Below are 14,021 nucleotides of genomic sequence, written 5' to 3'. Positions count from 1 at the left end.
ATCAATTATAAAACGATAAAGCTTTCAATGATAACAAAGCTTTCAACTTTCAATGTTCTCTATGGAACATAGATTGACTTCAAGAACCACCAGAGCCATGCCAAAGTAAGGCATTTAATTAACAAAATGAACAAACTTGTTTACATTTAGAAGTTAGTTATTTTATTATACTCATTATTTACCAAGTTAAAGGGTCATGCTAATAACTGTATTGTACTACCTCTGCATACATTTTCTCAGATAACTTCAAAGTACCAGATAACTTGATAACAGGGTTTCCCCCCTATAACCATGATACAAAGTCTCACAACCATATTACACTAGCCCTATTGTTAAATTACATAACAGTCCATAACTTAGATTATTCTCTATTATGACCCATGTCCTATAGGATCCCTTCACAGTTGAAAAGAGGAATGTAAAATGACAGCTGTTAGAGAATAGACAGGGATAGTCCTCTGTTTAGATAATTGCATAGCTGCTCTGAAAAATGTAATGGAAAGGAATTGTGCATAAAACATGTAACTACCATAACCTTTAGAGATGAGTTAATTTTCCCCCGCAATGATTGTCATGAGCAGATCTTGTAGTGATGATCATAATTTTTTTCTTCCTACAATCAATGGAGCAATCGACCAAAATATTAACAATCCACTGTGTTATGCATCAGTCAATCAGTGACCTCACAAATGAATGTGAGCATTGAAGGACTAAAAAGTCATGGGAATGAGGATCAGCAACAGTTGAGCTGTGGGATAATACTAAAATATAAGTAAAGAAAGTGTTATAAACTAACAAAAAAATCCCAACCACTGAGAATATGTACATTATGTGAGTGCAGTTCTTTTTTGTAACAAACATTTTATGAAGTTGTTAACACAAAACAGCTGTACATTACATTAAGAGCAACAGATTTAGTATGTGGATAGTGTATGTTCCTAAAGGGCCAAGGTTGTAGGCTTGTGCAAATAGAATACTGTATGATAGATCACACCATACACAATCAAAGCACTGCATCATGAAGTTAAAACAAAACAGCGACTCAAATCATGTACCCCTGTCAACCAAGCTACAATGGAGTGAATACACGTGCTAAAAAGTAAATGATCTAAAATGGCTGCATGAAATGTGACCGAATGCTACATTTTTAAGCATGTTTAACAGCTGAACATTTTGTATTACAAAATCATCAATTATTGTTATATTCATACACAGTATTTTAATTGTAATAAATTAAGACTTTATTGTATTAATCTCCTATTTGCATATTGGATGTAATTAACTGGTCTAAAAAAATGAATTAGTGGAATGTAATCACATAATAGATAAGGAAGTTGACGTGGATAAGAATAAATCTCACTATTCAAGGAATGTTCATTAGTGTCCATTAATAAATATCAGGTAATAGAGAATAGTTGCGGTCCCAGTAGCCAGTGGAGAACAACCAGTCCTGGTAGCCGTTGTGGGGATTCTGACCCTGATGAAACCACCTGGAGATACAGAAGGGATACAGTGAGCATTGGTGGGTAGGGGGGAGTCAGGATTTCATCATGTAATTTTATGAATGAGAGTTAGTATCTACATTACATTTAGCATTGCATAAGTGAAAAAAACAGTATGTCTAAAAAGATAATCATGCATTGGTTGTGTAATAAATAGTCAGTGGGTGTGTATGCAATTATTTCCAATTTGAGATCAGAACTGATGCATGCACAGTATGTATTAGCACAAGTAGATGGCGCTACCACACAAGTTTGACAGTGCAGAGCACATGTAAGGCACACCATAGAAGAGCAAGCAACTCAAACCTGGGGCCAAGGGCAGGGTTTCTTCACATCAAAGCAAAGGTGCAATACAGATAACATGACAATGGAAGAGAAAAGTAGGACTTTGCATTAGTATAAAGCAGTAAATCAGATACCAAAGGAGAAATGGATTAAATGAAGGGATACCATATTAAAATGATATTTGTGTACATTGAGAATATAACAAATTCAATTGTCAAAACATGTATTTCTCTCAGTCTTACTTTGTTTTCCACTCGTCATCAGATTTGGAACGGGTTTTGCGTGCAGCTCTCTGTTTCTCTTCTAGCCTCTTCTTCTCCTCACTTGCAAGATCTACAAGGAGAACACAAGGGGTTTTTACAGATCTACCTTAGATTAACTGTGCACTCAGTGCTAAATCTACAGCACCAGGTGTCACAGGAAGGCCAAGAAGATCATCAAGGACCTCAGCCACCCGAGCCACAGCCTGTTCACCCATCTACCATCTAGAAGGCGGAGACAGAACATGTGCATTAAAGCTGGGACAGCTTCCATCTCCAGACCATCAGACTGTTAAACAGTCATCACTAGCTGGCCTCTACCCGGTATCCTGCCCTGAACCTTAGAGACTGCTGCCCTATGTACATAGTCATTGAACACTGGTCACTTTAATAATGTTTACATACTGTTTTACCCACTTTATATGTATATACTGTATTCTAGGCATGGCTCATCGTATTGGGGCGGCAGGGTAGCCTAGTGGTTAGAGCGTTGGACTAGTAACCGGAAGATATATATAGATATCTACTGCACAACCTTTTCATACGATCTATATACACAGTATATGTATTGTTGTATACTTTTTTGCGCTGTTGTCGATGTTTGTATCATGTCTGTGCTGCTGCCATGTTGTGTTGCTACTGTGTTGTTGTGTTGCTGCCATGCTATGTTGTGGTCTTAGGTCTCTCTTTATGTAGTGTTGCGGTGTCTCTTGTCATGATTGTTTGTTTTGTCCTATATTTTTAATCCCAGCCCCCATCCCCACAGGAGGCTTTTTGACCGGTTTATTAGGCCGTCATTATAAATAACAACTTGTTCTTAATTGACTTGCCTAGTTAAATAAAAGGTTCAATCAAATAATACAAAATAAAAATGACAATTTTTATACATGTATATCCAGACTCTGCTATTGATCGTTCTGATGTCTTAATTTCTTGTATATTTTTTTAAATGTTTACTTTTGTATTGTTATTGTACTGTTAGATATAGAGCTGCACTGTTGGAGCTAGAGACATAGGCATTTTACTATGCCTGCGATAACATCTGCAAATCTGTGTACACGACCAATAAAATTTGATTTGAAACCAAGTGTTTGCAGATGATACACAAGCACGTATCCTGATTCTTACCAATATCTCCGTTCTCCATGGCTCGTATGTCTGGCCTCAGCCTGCAGTCTGTCTTTGGGATGAGCCCCTCCATATCCTTATCCAGCTCATTCAGTTGCATGGCAAAAGACGTGAAGCTGTACATCTACAAATACATGCACACAAAAAAAACTGTTTCCAGGACTGAATATTTCAATACAAAGCTGTGAAGACTGTAAAATTATGCTTTATGATCTTGAGGTTTCTAAGCCTCTGCATCTTTGTATGCTTGAATACACCATCCATCTAAACAGGAGTGTTTTCTTATGTGTCTAACCTCTATAGAGTTTTCTGGTCTTGGGGCTATCCTCCACAGGAGCTGGCTGCCTGGGATCACCTCTACGGTGTCAGCCTCTGGTAGGGGGATCTCCTCCACCTCCTCACCAGAGCCCTGGACAACAGCACAAATGTATTTAGCTTTATTTAAATCAGGGAGTCGCTATTGGGACCAGGGTCTCTTTGACGAGGGAGCCCTGCATATACAATTTCATAAAATACATCCAAAAACGAATGCAGGAAAACAAGAGGAGCACTCCACTGAAGCTCTTCTACCTAAAACTGTAAGAGTTGTCATAACACAGTACATGTTTTTTTAATTCTACACTTTCAACATGTTTAACTTGACACCCAGCACATTACATTCTTGGGAGTAACAAAAACCCTCAGGAATGGAGAACTTGAAAGCATTTGTTTGCCACGTAATGGGGATTACATGAGTTTATGGGGTTTACACACCCGTTTACATACACACCTGTTTACAGCTTTTATTTTCCTCTGCCCTCTTCCCACTTCTCTTATGTGCCTCCAATGCAGCAGAATCCACTATGTACATACACTCTGTCCACTTTCCATAGAGAGAACAGACCTTCTTTTTGCTTTGCCAAAAACACAAATACTGTCGGTTTAAAAACTGCAGACATCACTGCCAATATGGCAACATGCTGGAGAAATATATGAAAAACAAGAGGTACTTTGATAGGCTGGCTAAATCAAAGCCGCCACAACATTAAAATCATACCTTTTGTCCAGAATGTAGCCTTCAACTTTGTGCAATTCCTTGCCAAAAAGGCCACAGGGTTTGAAATTCAGACAGCATCTTTCTCCAGTTCTGTGAAAAAAATGTAGAAATACCATTAAATAATTTCCCCTTTCATACTTCCTCATTCACACATTACACTTCCTATCTTAGTCTAAACATGTGAGAGTGTTTCCCTTACTTGTGGTTGAGAACCTCCAAGTTGCCATACTGCTCAATCCACAGCTGCCCCACAATGATGTTGTGGACGCAGCATGTAGGGTTTGTCCATGTGTAGGCCTCATTATACCTGGAAGTACAAATAACTCTAAAACAACATGTCTTTGAACAATACATTTTGGCTTCACACGGACAACATGAGAAAACATCACAACTATTGTTAGTGCATGAATGAGCATGCTTACCTGGGCAGCTCCAGTGTGATGATGCCTTTGGGTTCAGCCTCCACGCTCTTTCCCCAGAACTTGAGTTTGGGGTAGATGGAGCCGTGGAACACAAAGTCTTTCTTCAGGCCTTCGGCGTGGAACGCACTGACTGGTGGGTGGTGGCTCACCTGCTCTGAGATCAACCTGAACCCCAGGTCTTCTCTGCCATAGAAAAGGGTGGGGATTGGGAGGGTAAGAGAAGTATCCAATGCTGTAAAATGGCTGGCTCAACACTTCTCATCCTCCAAATAAATCATCAGTCCTAGAGATGTACTCCTCCCTCACTCTTACCTGACCAGTTCGTAGGTCTCTCCCAGTAGCGGGTTGAAAGGTTTTCCAGTTCTCTCCCACTGGGAAGCCACAGCAGAAACAGCAAACGCTGCCACACACTGTCAATGCAAAACAGATTACTTGATGTAGAGACTTTTCATTACTCTTTTTTCCCCTACATGCAGTATGTGTGTTATACCTACCTATGCTTGTCGCTCTCAATTTATGTGTACCAAAACGTTGACAAAAATAAATCAATAATCAAACTCGTGATCCAGATCATTTCTCTTGTGTGTACCTTCATCCTCTCTATGGAGTCAGAGGAGGCGTTGGCCTGGTGGATGAGGTACGTGTGCTCCATGTACTCTGTCAGACGCTGCAGGAAGCTCAGGGGCTCATTAAAAATCACTGGCATGGTAATCTTAGACAGCTCCTGAGAGAGAGAACAAGAGAAAGAAAGAGAGAAAACGGAAGCACAAGTAGTTGTACTACGTGAATCACATTTTCAAACCATTAAATAAGAAAGTCTCTTGGAATGAGGAATAAGCAGTGATGCAATGCACCATGGAAAGGTCGCATAATTCAAACTTCCCATAGGCTCATCATAGCATAATAAGCTATAGCGAAACAATCGAATGTAATGGTGTAAATGTAAATACTAGTGTATACTGTTTTAAAATGCACACATAAATCCTACTCAGAGCATCAATTAGTCCATACAGAACCAAAAAAAGCTGAAGCACTGACATTTAATCCGTTACAGTACTGTGCCATGGCTAAACATTGAACAGGATTAGTTTTCATACTAGGGTTATGTATGTATGTATGTATGTATGTATGTATGTATGTATGTATGTATGTATGTATGTATGTATGTATGCATGTATGTACAGTGCCTTGCCAAAGTATTCGGCCCCCTTGAACTTTGCGACCTTTTGCCACATTTCAGGCTTCAAACATAAAGATATAAAACTGTATTTTTTTGTGAAGAATCAACAACAAGTGGGACACAATCATGAAGTGGAACGACATTTATTGGATATTTCAAACTTTTTTAACAAATCAAAAACTGAAAAATTGGGCGAGCAAAATTATTCAGCCCCCTTAAGTTAATACTTTGTAGCGCCACCTTTTGCTGCGATTACAGCTGTAAGTCGCTTGTAGTATGTCTATCAGTTTTGCACATCGAGAGACTGACATTTTTTCCCATTCCTCCTTGCAAAACAGCTCGAGCTCAGTGAGGTTGGATGGAGAGCATTTGTGAACAGCAGTTTTCAGTTCTTTCCACAGATTCTCGATTGGATTCAGGTCTGGACTTTGACTTGGCCATTCTAACACCTGGATATGTTTATTTTTTAACCATTCCATTGTAGATTTTGGTTTATGTTTTGGATCATTGTCTTGTTGGAAGACAAATCTCCGTCCCAGTCTCAGGTCTTTTGCAGACTCCATCAGGTTTTCTTCCAGAATGGTCCTGTATTTGGCTCCATCCATCTTCCCATCAATTTTAACCATCTTCCCTGTCCCTGCTGAAGAAAAGCAGGCCCAAACCATGATGCTGCCACCACCATGTTTGACAGTGGGGATGGTGTGTTCAGCTGTGTTGCTTTTACGCCAAACATAACGTTCTGCATTGTTGCCAAAAAGTTCCATTTTGGTTTCATCTGACCAGAGCACCTTCTTCCACATGTTTGGTGTGTCTCCCAGGTGGCTTGTGGCAAACTTTAAACTACACTTTTTATGGATATCTTTAAGAAATGGCTTTCTTCTTGCCACTCTTCCATAAAGGCCAGATTTGTGCAATATACGACTGATTGTTGTCCTATGGACAGAGTCTCCCACCTCAGCTGTAGATCTCTGCAGTTCATCCAGAGTGATCATGGGCCTCTTGGCTGCATCTCTGATCATTCTTCTCCTTGTATGAGCTGAAAGTTGAGGGACGGCCAGGTCTTGGTAGATTTGCAGTGGTCTGATACTCCTTCCATTTCAATATTATCGCTTGCACAGTGCTCCTTGGGATGTTTAAAGCTTGGGAAATCTTTTTGTATCCAAATCCGGCTTTAAACTTCTTCACAACAGTATCTCGGACCTGCCTGGTGTGTTCCTTGTTCTTCATGATGCTCTCTGCGCTTTTAACGGACCTCTGAGACTATCACAGTGCAGGTGCATTTATACGGAGACTTGATTACACACAGGTGGATTGTATTTATCATCATTAGTCATTTAGGTCAACATTGGATCATTCAGAGATCCTCACTGAACTTCTGGAGAGAGTTTTCTGCACTGAAAGTAAAGGGGCTGAATAATTTTGAACGCCCAATTTTTCAGTTTTTGATTTGTTAAAAAAGTTAGAAATATCCAATAAATGTCGTTCCACTTCATGATTGTGTCCCACTTGTTGATTCTTCACAAAAAAAAATACAGTTTTATATCTTTATGTTTGAAGCCTGAAATGTGGCAAAAGGTCGCAAAGTTCAAGGGGGCCGAATACTTTCGCAAGGCACTGTATGTATGTATGTATGTATGTATGTGTGTATGTGTGTGTACGTACAGTGGGGCAAAAAAGTATTTAGTCAGCCACCAATTGTGCAAGTTCTCCCACTTCAAAGTTACAGGCCTCATCTTTTTATCATAGGTACACTTCAACTATGACAGACAAAATGAGAAAAAAAAATCCAGAAAAATCACATTGTAGGATTTTTAATGAATTTATTTGCAAATTATGGTGGAAAATAAGTATTTGGTCAATAACAAAAGTTTCTCAATACTTTGTTATATACCCTTTGTTGGCAATGACAGCGGTCAAATGTTTTCTGTAAGTCTTCACAAGGTTTTCACACACCGTTGCTGGTATTTTGGCCCATTCCTCCATGCAGATCTCCTCTAGAGCAGTGGTGTTTTGGGGCTGTTGCTGGGCAACACAGACTTTCAACTCCCTCCAAAGATTTTCTATGGGGTTGAGATCTGGAGACTGGCTAGGCCACTTCAGGACCTTGAAAATGCTTCTTATGAAGCCATTCCTTCGTGTGTTTGGGATCATTGTCATGCTGAAAGACCCAGACACGTTTCATCTTCAATGCCCTTGCTGATAGGAGGTTTTCACTCAAAATCTGACGATACATGGCCCCATTCATTCTTTCCTTTACACGGATCAGTCGTCCTGGTCCCTTTGCAGAAAAACAGCCCCAAAGCATGATGTTTCCACCCACATGCTTCACATTAGCTATGGTGTTCTTTGGATGCAACTCAGCATTCTTTGTCCTCCAAACACAACGAGTTGAGTTTTTACCCAAAAGTTATATTTTGGTTTCATCTGACCATATGACATTCTCCCAATCTTCTTCTGGATCATCCAAATGCTCTCTAGCAACACTTCAGACTGGCCTGGACATGTACTGGCTTAAGCAGGGGGACACGTCTGGCACTGCAGGATTTGAGTCCCTGGCGGCGTAGTGTGTTACTGATGGTAGGCTTTGTTACTTTGGTCCCAGCTCTCTGCAGGTCATTCACTAGGTCCCCCCGTGTGGTTCTGGGATTTTTTCTCACCGTTCTTGTGATCATTTTGACCCCACGGGGTGAGATCTTGCGTGAAGCCCCAGATCGAGGGAGATTATCAGTGGTCTTGTATGTCTTCCATTTCCTAATAATTGCTCCCACAGTTGATTTCTTCAAACCAAGCTGCTTACCTATTGCAGATTCAGTCTTCCCAAGCCTGGTGCAGGTCTACACTTTTGTTTCTGGTGTCCTTTGCCAGCTCTTTGGTCTTGGCCATAGTGGAGTTTGACTGTTTATGTGACTGTTTGAGGTTGTGGACAGGTGTCTTTTATACTGATAAGTTCAAACAGGTGCCATTAATACAGGTAACGAGTGGACGGCAGAGGAGCCTCTTAAAGAAGAAGTTACAGGTCTGTGCGAGCCAGAAATATTGCTTGTTTGTAGGTGACCAAATACTTATTTTCCACCATAATTTGCAAATAAATTCATTAAAAATCCTACAATGTGATTATGGATTGTTTTGTTGTTGATTACCCTCCCCGGCTACTGAACCACATTCCACATCAGGATTATGACATGCTCTGTGCAGTAGCCCAAGAAAAGACACACAGTTGTATAGATGTACGTTACTTACTGAACAAAACATCAGTATAAGATTGACTGAGCTTAATACAGGGACTATTATGGCCACAATAAAGCAGAATGCCAGTTGGTAGCTCACCATGCCAATGCATTTCCTCAGGATACTCCAGATGCTTAAGTCATTTCTGGAGAACATGGGTGCTGGTAAACTTGTTCTGGAGTGAGGGACATCATACACACACACATAAAAGGTAAATGTACAAATGACACAAGTAACACCGTGCGCTCTGTTGACTTTGAATCTATCCTTATGGTACAGTGATCTGAGTTTCATTGGATTAGACCTGTAACAGATGCTATATCACTAATGCAGGAGTCATATCTTATTCAGGACAATATAGTCTGCTGAGTGCAACAAAAGCCTTCAGTTTTGTTTCAGGCACATGCAGAGCGGACTATTGGACTAAGGCCCAGGTCTACAATCAACACCCCTATACAAGGTGTCCAGTAGCCAGCCATGGAAATATCTGCTCCTTGAGACCTTCACTGCTACTCTATTTATGGTTGGAGTAATTTGACCGACACATGTATATTCATATGAACACCTACATTCAACATGAATTCTTGCTCACACAAAGACAGCGGAAGAAGATAAAAACATGTGGATACTCTAGTTCACACATCCCATTTAGTGAATATGCTATTTAATTAACTTCCTAACTGCCAGTCTGGTTGAGTTTGGCTATTTCAACCACCACAGGTTGTTGTTTTTCATGTTTCTTTCTTTGAGACACTGAACGAGACCGAGTGGAAAAAGCAAATCAAATTAACGGCCATCCTAAAAACCTGCCCTGCCCTCCACTCCTATACCCTGATCAGCCTCCAGACTGAAGGGACCAGTGAACATAGGATCCTACCGAGTTCCGATTACTGCATTACATTGTGACCTCAATGTTTAACTGGTCCTACACATTGCTCGGCCTTCTCAATGGAGAGCCTTTCTCCTGCCTGGACGGCTCGCTAAATTATTCACGCCGACTGACTTGGCAGGAACAGGGAAAACCCTCAAAATAACCCATAGGTATGATCCTGGCAGTCTAGGAACACAAGTAAACAAGCAGTAAGGTAAAGAACAAGACTTAGCTTCAGGACCTGGAAGAAACTCCACCTCTGTATTTTTTACAGAAAGGGTTTCTCTCAAATGGAAAGTCAGGGACAAAATGTTCATTAACAAACAAAAATATGACTTAAAAGTTAAGGTATTGTGCAAAAAGGCAAAGTGACTTTTCTTTCCATGTTCAATCCAAATCGGAAGCTTCTACCTTCCAGTAAAAACAGCTGTGTAATGTAAACAGGACGCCTGTCTGTGTGTGCTTGGATGTAGGGTGGATGGGATAGAAGCTGGGTGGGTAGGAGGGGTGTGTCAGGGGGGCTCATCTCACCTGTGCCTCACGATCCCATTGGGTTGGGACTCATCCTGATGGTGATCCTCTCGAGACATGTTGGTAGGGCTGCTGCGCTCGCTGCTGAACAGGACAGAGCCTTCCTCGTCGAATGAATGGCTGGCCACCGTCTCAAAGCCGCTCAGAGAGTGCTCCGATTCAGAGTCTGAGAGGGAAAGGTATAAGCAGGCATGTTGTAAAGACAGGGACTAGAAATATGAGGGACAGTGCTATGAATGACTGCCTGTCGCTATCGGCAACTGACACTTTTCCCTGAGCCTCCCTAAAGCCCTGAGGGGAGAAACCTAATCTCTGGATCGAGTTGCATTTAAAGTGCCCTGAACCAACAGATGAAGGCATCGGTCAATCGATCATTACAAAAATCATCCTAAACATCATCACAGGCCATCTTGTAAAGGACTGTTATAAGCATTTTCAAAGTTGAATACTATATTGTAGGAATGTAGGCATTGCTCAACTGCAACTAAATTGGTGCACACACTACATTCAAACAAGCAAGTCATCTTAGCACAACATGTAAACACAAAAGGTCATAAAATACATGAACAGCTAAAGGCATCAAGAAAATAATCAGTGTCAAACAGGTGAGGCAAGTTCTCTCACTTTAAATCAATCCGATTGTAAATAAAAACAAGCCATACTCACCAGACACAGCGTCGTGGAAGTCATCCTCACTGAGCGCGCCCTGTGGAGAAGAGCCTGTGACAACGGACTGCTCAAGTTCGTGGTGCTCTGTAGCCAGAGTCTGTAACGCTTCAGACAGGATCTTATTCTTCTCCACCTCCTGCTCCAATTTCAGACTGCGCACCTGAACCACACACACAATAATTAATAATCATACAGTATATGTTTGATGGCACGTCATGGCCTACAAATATCAACACCGAAAAGCAAGTTACAGTATACAGTGAATAGAGTATAGATATCAGCAGAGATCTCTGTACGGATGAGAGGACCTATATTGTGTAGGTCTGTAGACAACAAGATTAGCATACTAACTGATCACTCTTATTACTGTGCTCAGATCAGCAGACAGACATCAGAGGGCTAGAGTGAAGCAGTGATGAGAGGAACAAGACATGTTTGGTTGTAGTGGAGGACAGGTGCCTGAAGCCTGCCATCTCAAATGGCTGTCCAGAGAACATGACCCTCGTGGAACAGAGGAGATCAGATGACCACAATAGGCAAGGAAATGGCCAATTAGACATACTAGTTACTAGATCTTCTTTGAAAATACAATACATAAAAATATACTTTTCTATAACTGTTGATTGTTGAACCCTGGCCCCCGACCACTTCCTGTTGCGTGGCACAAGTTTGTTTAGTTTTGATTGTAGTGAGAGCCCTCAAGATGTAGCTAGCTCCCCTGCCTCTCCCCTTTCTGTGTCCCAAATGTGTCATTTGCACTCCGACCTGTGAAAGTTTTCGCTAGCTAGCGTTCGCTACTAAAAGGTAGCGAACACTGAGGTATAAGGGTCAAGTGCGGTGTTATTGGGGTTTGTTAAAAACAGGACAACGTGCGTGGATCACTGCTATGAAGGTCTGGCTACATTTCACTTCAGGTAACGTAAACGTGTTATTTGATTAGCTAATATGCTAGCTATAAGTTTTCCACTAAGTGTCTGAAGGCCTAGCTAAAGCCGTCTATGCCACCCAAAAATAACTTTGTGCAACAGGAAAATAAATGTGATTGTGGGTTGCTGTAACATCTCTATCTAGTTAGCCAGTAGCTAGCTTAACTCTTGACTAGCTAACATTTGAATAGCTAATTATGTGAGACAATAATAGCTACATCCATGTATTGTTGCTAAGCTACCATAGCTGCGTTCTGTGCAAACAACTGATATAGCTGTAGCTTTTTACCTACAAAGCTGATGGGGTGGCTTGTCAAGTTAACCCCGTAATGGACCTTGCACTAACTAACTAAGTATTATAGAGGACTTGGCTACATTATTTTATAGTATTAGGCTTAACGTTAAGACACTGTAGCTAGCTATATGCTAGCCCATAATCATAAGCCTAATGTCTCTACTACTACAGTTCAGTTCCATTCCCATGTTTGTGTTGCCCGGGCTGGGACTTAAACCAGCAAATTTCCAGCTGCTGGTCTACCTCACCAACCTCTGTCTCTCAATCCTGGTCCCGGGGACCCAAAGGGGTGCACCTTATTATGTTTGGCTTAACACTACACAGCCAATTCAAATGATTAACATATCTAGTGTTGATGATTTAAAACAGATGTGTAGTGGTAAGGCAAAAACAAAAATGTGCACCCCTTTGGGCCCCTAGGACCAGGAAACACTGCTCTATGACTAGACTACTACAGGGGCAATGAATAAGTGTGGTGCCATGACTACAATGGTTCAAGCCCAGGATGACAAAAAAAAATGGGTATGAAATTGAACTGGCAGCTGGAAGGATCCTTGTACCATCTCCTGCCATTGTGTCCTTGAAAGGCACTTAAACACCCCCCCCCCCCCTCCCCCTAGGGGTGCTGCACTGCAGGGTGTTGGGAAAAGCAGAAGACACATTTCCAGTCTAACCAGTGGACAATAAAGTATCTATTCTGTTCTTGTCACAAGAAGACTCAAGATCTCTACACCCACACTGCTGTTGTCTCTACTGCAGCACTGTACATGGATGGATTCCTTGTATTGTACTACATTGCCATTACACTATATTTGGATACTATTTAAATTGTGCTATGTAAATTATTCTGCATCTTCAGAACAAAAACTTTTAGTTCATTACTATGCCTATTATTACTGAGTATTAATGTGAATTACTTGTTTATTGTGAAATATTATTAGTCTCATTATCACAATCAAATTTTAACATGTTTACTTTGTCAACAAATGGGAGAGCCGCAATGAGAGCTACAATTATACCTTTGAAGATGGGTTGAATGGAATACTAACTGCAATCTCACCACTATCCAGGCCAAGTAGCCCACGTCTTCTGAAGTGTCTGTCTGGCTAGCTCCGCCTCTTCCATACACTGACTAGGCTACATGTAACGGCGCTTTTCCATTTTTTCTAAGTAGACTGTTTACTTTTCTGCTTGTAACGTGCATTTGACATGTTGCGTTCTCTAGGGGAGATTACATCCGGGGGGATAGCTGAGTGGGGACGGGCGTTTTAGTTTGTTATTATTAGTTTGTTATTATTAGTTTGTTATTGTTTACATTCCAAAAAAAAGGTCTATACCTCAAATATACCTCATGACCATACAACTTCTCCTTTCCAAAAACTGAATATCTTGGATCCATTGAAACACTGGCTTGGCTGGTACTCTGCATAAAGCCAGATATATGAGTCTAAAAATTGAAATACATTTCAAGAGACAGCAAGGATAGAGTTTCTGGTGAGGGCAACTCAAAGTCGTGAAGGTAGATACACACACCACAGTGAACTACAGTACAGCTCAACTGTAACCAAGGCTGGGAATTGATGGGAGCGGAAGCAGACTTACAGATAACGTAAGGTAGCATATAGACAAACAGCAAGTTGTCTCTGAGGACTTGGTAGAATTCTGTCTAGGCCTCCACTAAGATCCAC

At 41.0% G+C, this 14,021-nt stretch overlaps 1 protein-coding gene across 2 annotated transcripts in view; it reads right to left on the bottom strand.

Annotated features, from left to right (window-relative positions):
• Positions 1-139: 139 nt before the first annotated feature.
• Positions 140-14,021, bottom strand: part of osbpl1a (oxysterol binding protein-like 1A) — a 27,370-nt gene continuing 13,488 nt past the window's right edge. The window contains exons 16-29 of one of the 2 annotated variants that reach the window (XM_021603978.3): positions 11,110-11,272; positions 10,444-10,609; positions 9,141-9,216; positions 5,223-5,357; positions 4,946-5,043; positions 4,634-4,816; positions 4,411-4,518; positions 4,212-4,301; positions 3,945-4,068; positions 3,471-3,584; positions 3,176-3,299; positions 2,030-2,120; positions 1,809-1,829; positions 140-1,490 (exon numbers count right to left, since the gene is read on the bottom strand). In XM_021603978.3, the coding sequence (XP_021459653.2) occupies positions 1,388-1,490; positions 1,809-1,829; positions 2,030-2,120; positions 3,176-3,299; positions 3,471-3,584; positions 3,945-4,068; positions 4,212-4,301; positions 4,411-4,518; positions 4,634-4,816; positions 4,946-5,043; positions 5,223-5,357; positions 9,141-9,216; positions 10,444-10,609; positions 11,110-11,272 (1,596 nt within the window). In that variant the 3' untranslated portion in view covers positions 140-1,387. The remainder of the gene's footprint in view (positions 1,491-1,808; positions 1,830-2,029; positions 2,121-3,175; positions 3,300-3,470; positions 3,585-3,944; positions 4,069-4,211; positions 4,302-4,410; positions 4,519-4,633; positions 4,817-4,945; positions 5,044-5,222; positions 5,358-9,140; positions 9,217-10,443; positions 10,610-11,109; positions 11,273-14,021) is intronic. The other variant, XM_021603979.3, reaches the window with a different exon arrangement.

This window comes from Oncorhynchus mykiss, chromosome 5 (genome assembly GCF_057628025.1).
Source record: "Oncorhynchus mykiss isolate SJ-2025 chromosome 5, ASM5762802v1, whole genome shotgun sequence".
Lineage (NCBI taxonomy): Eukaryota > Metazoa > Chordata > Actinopteri > Salmoniformes > Salmonidae > Oncorhynchus > Oncorhynchus mykiss.
This window is presented reverse-complemented; position numbering and strand designations above follow the sequence as displayed.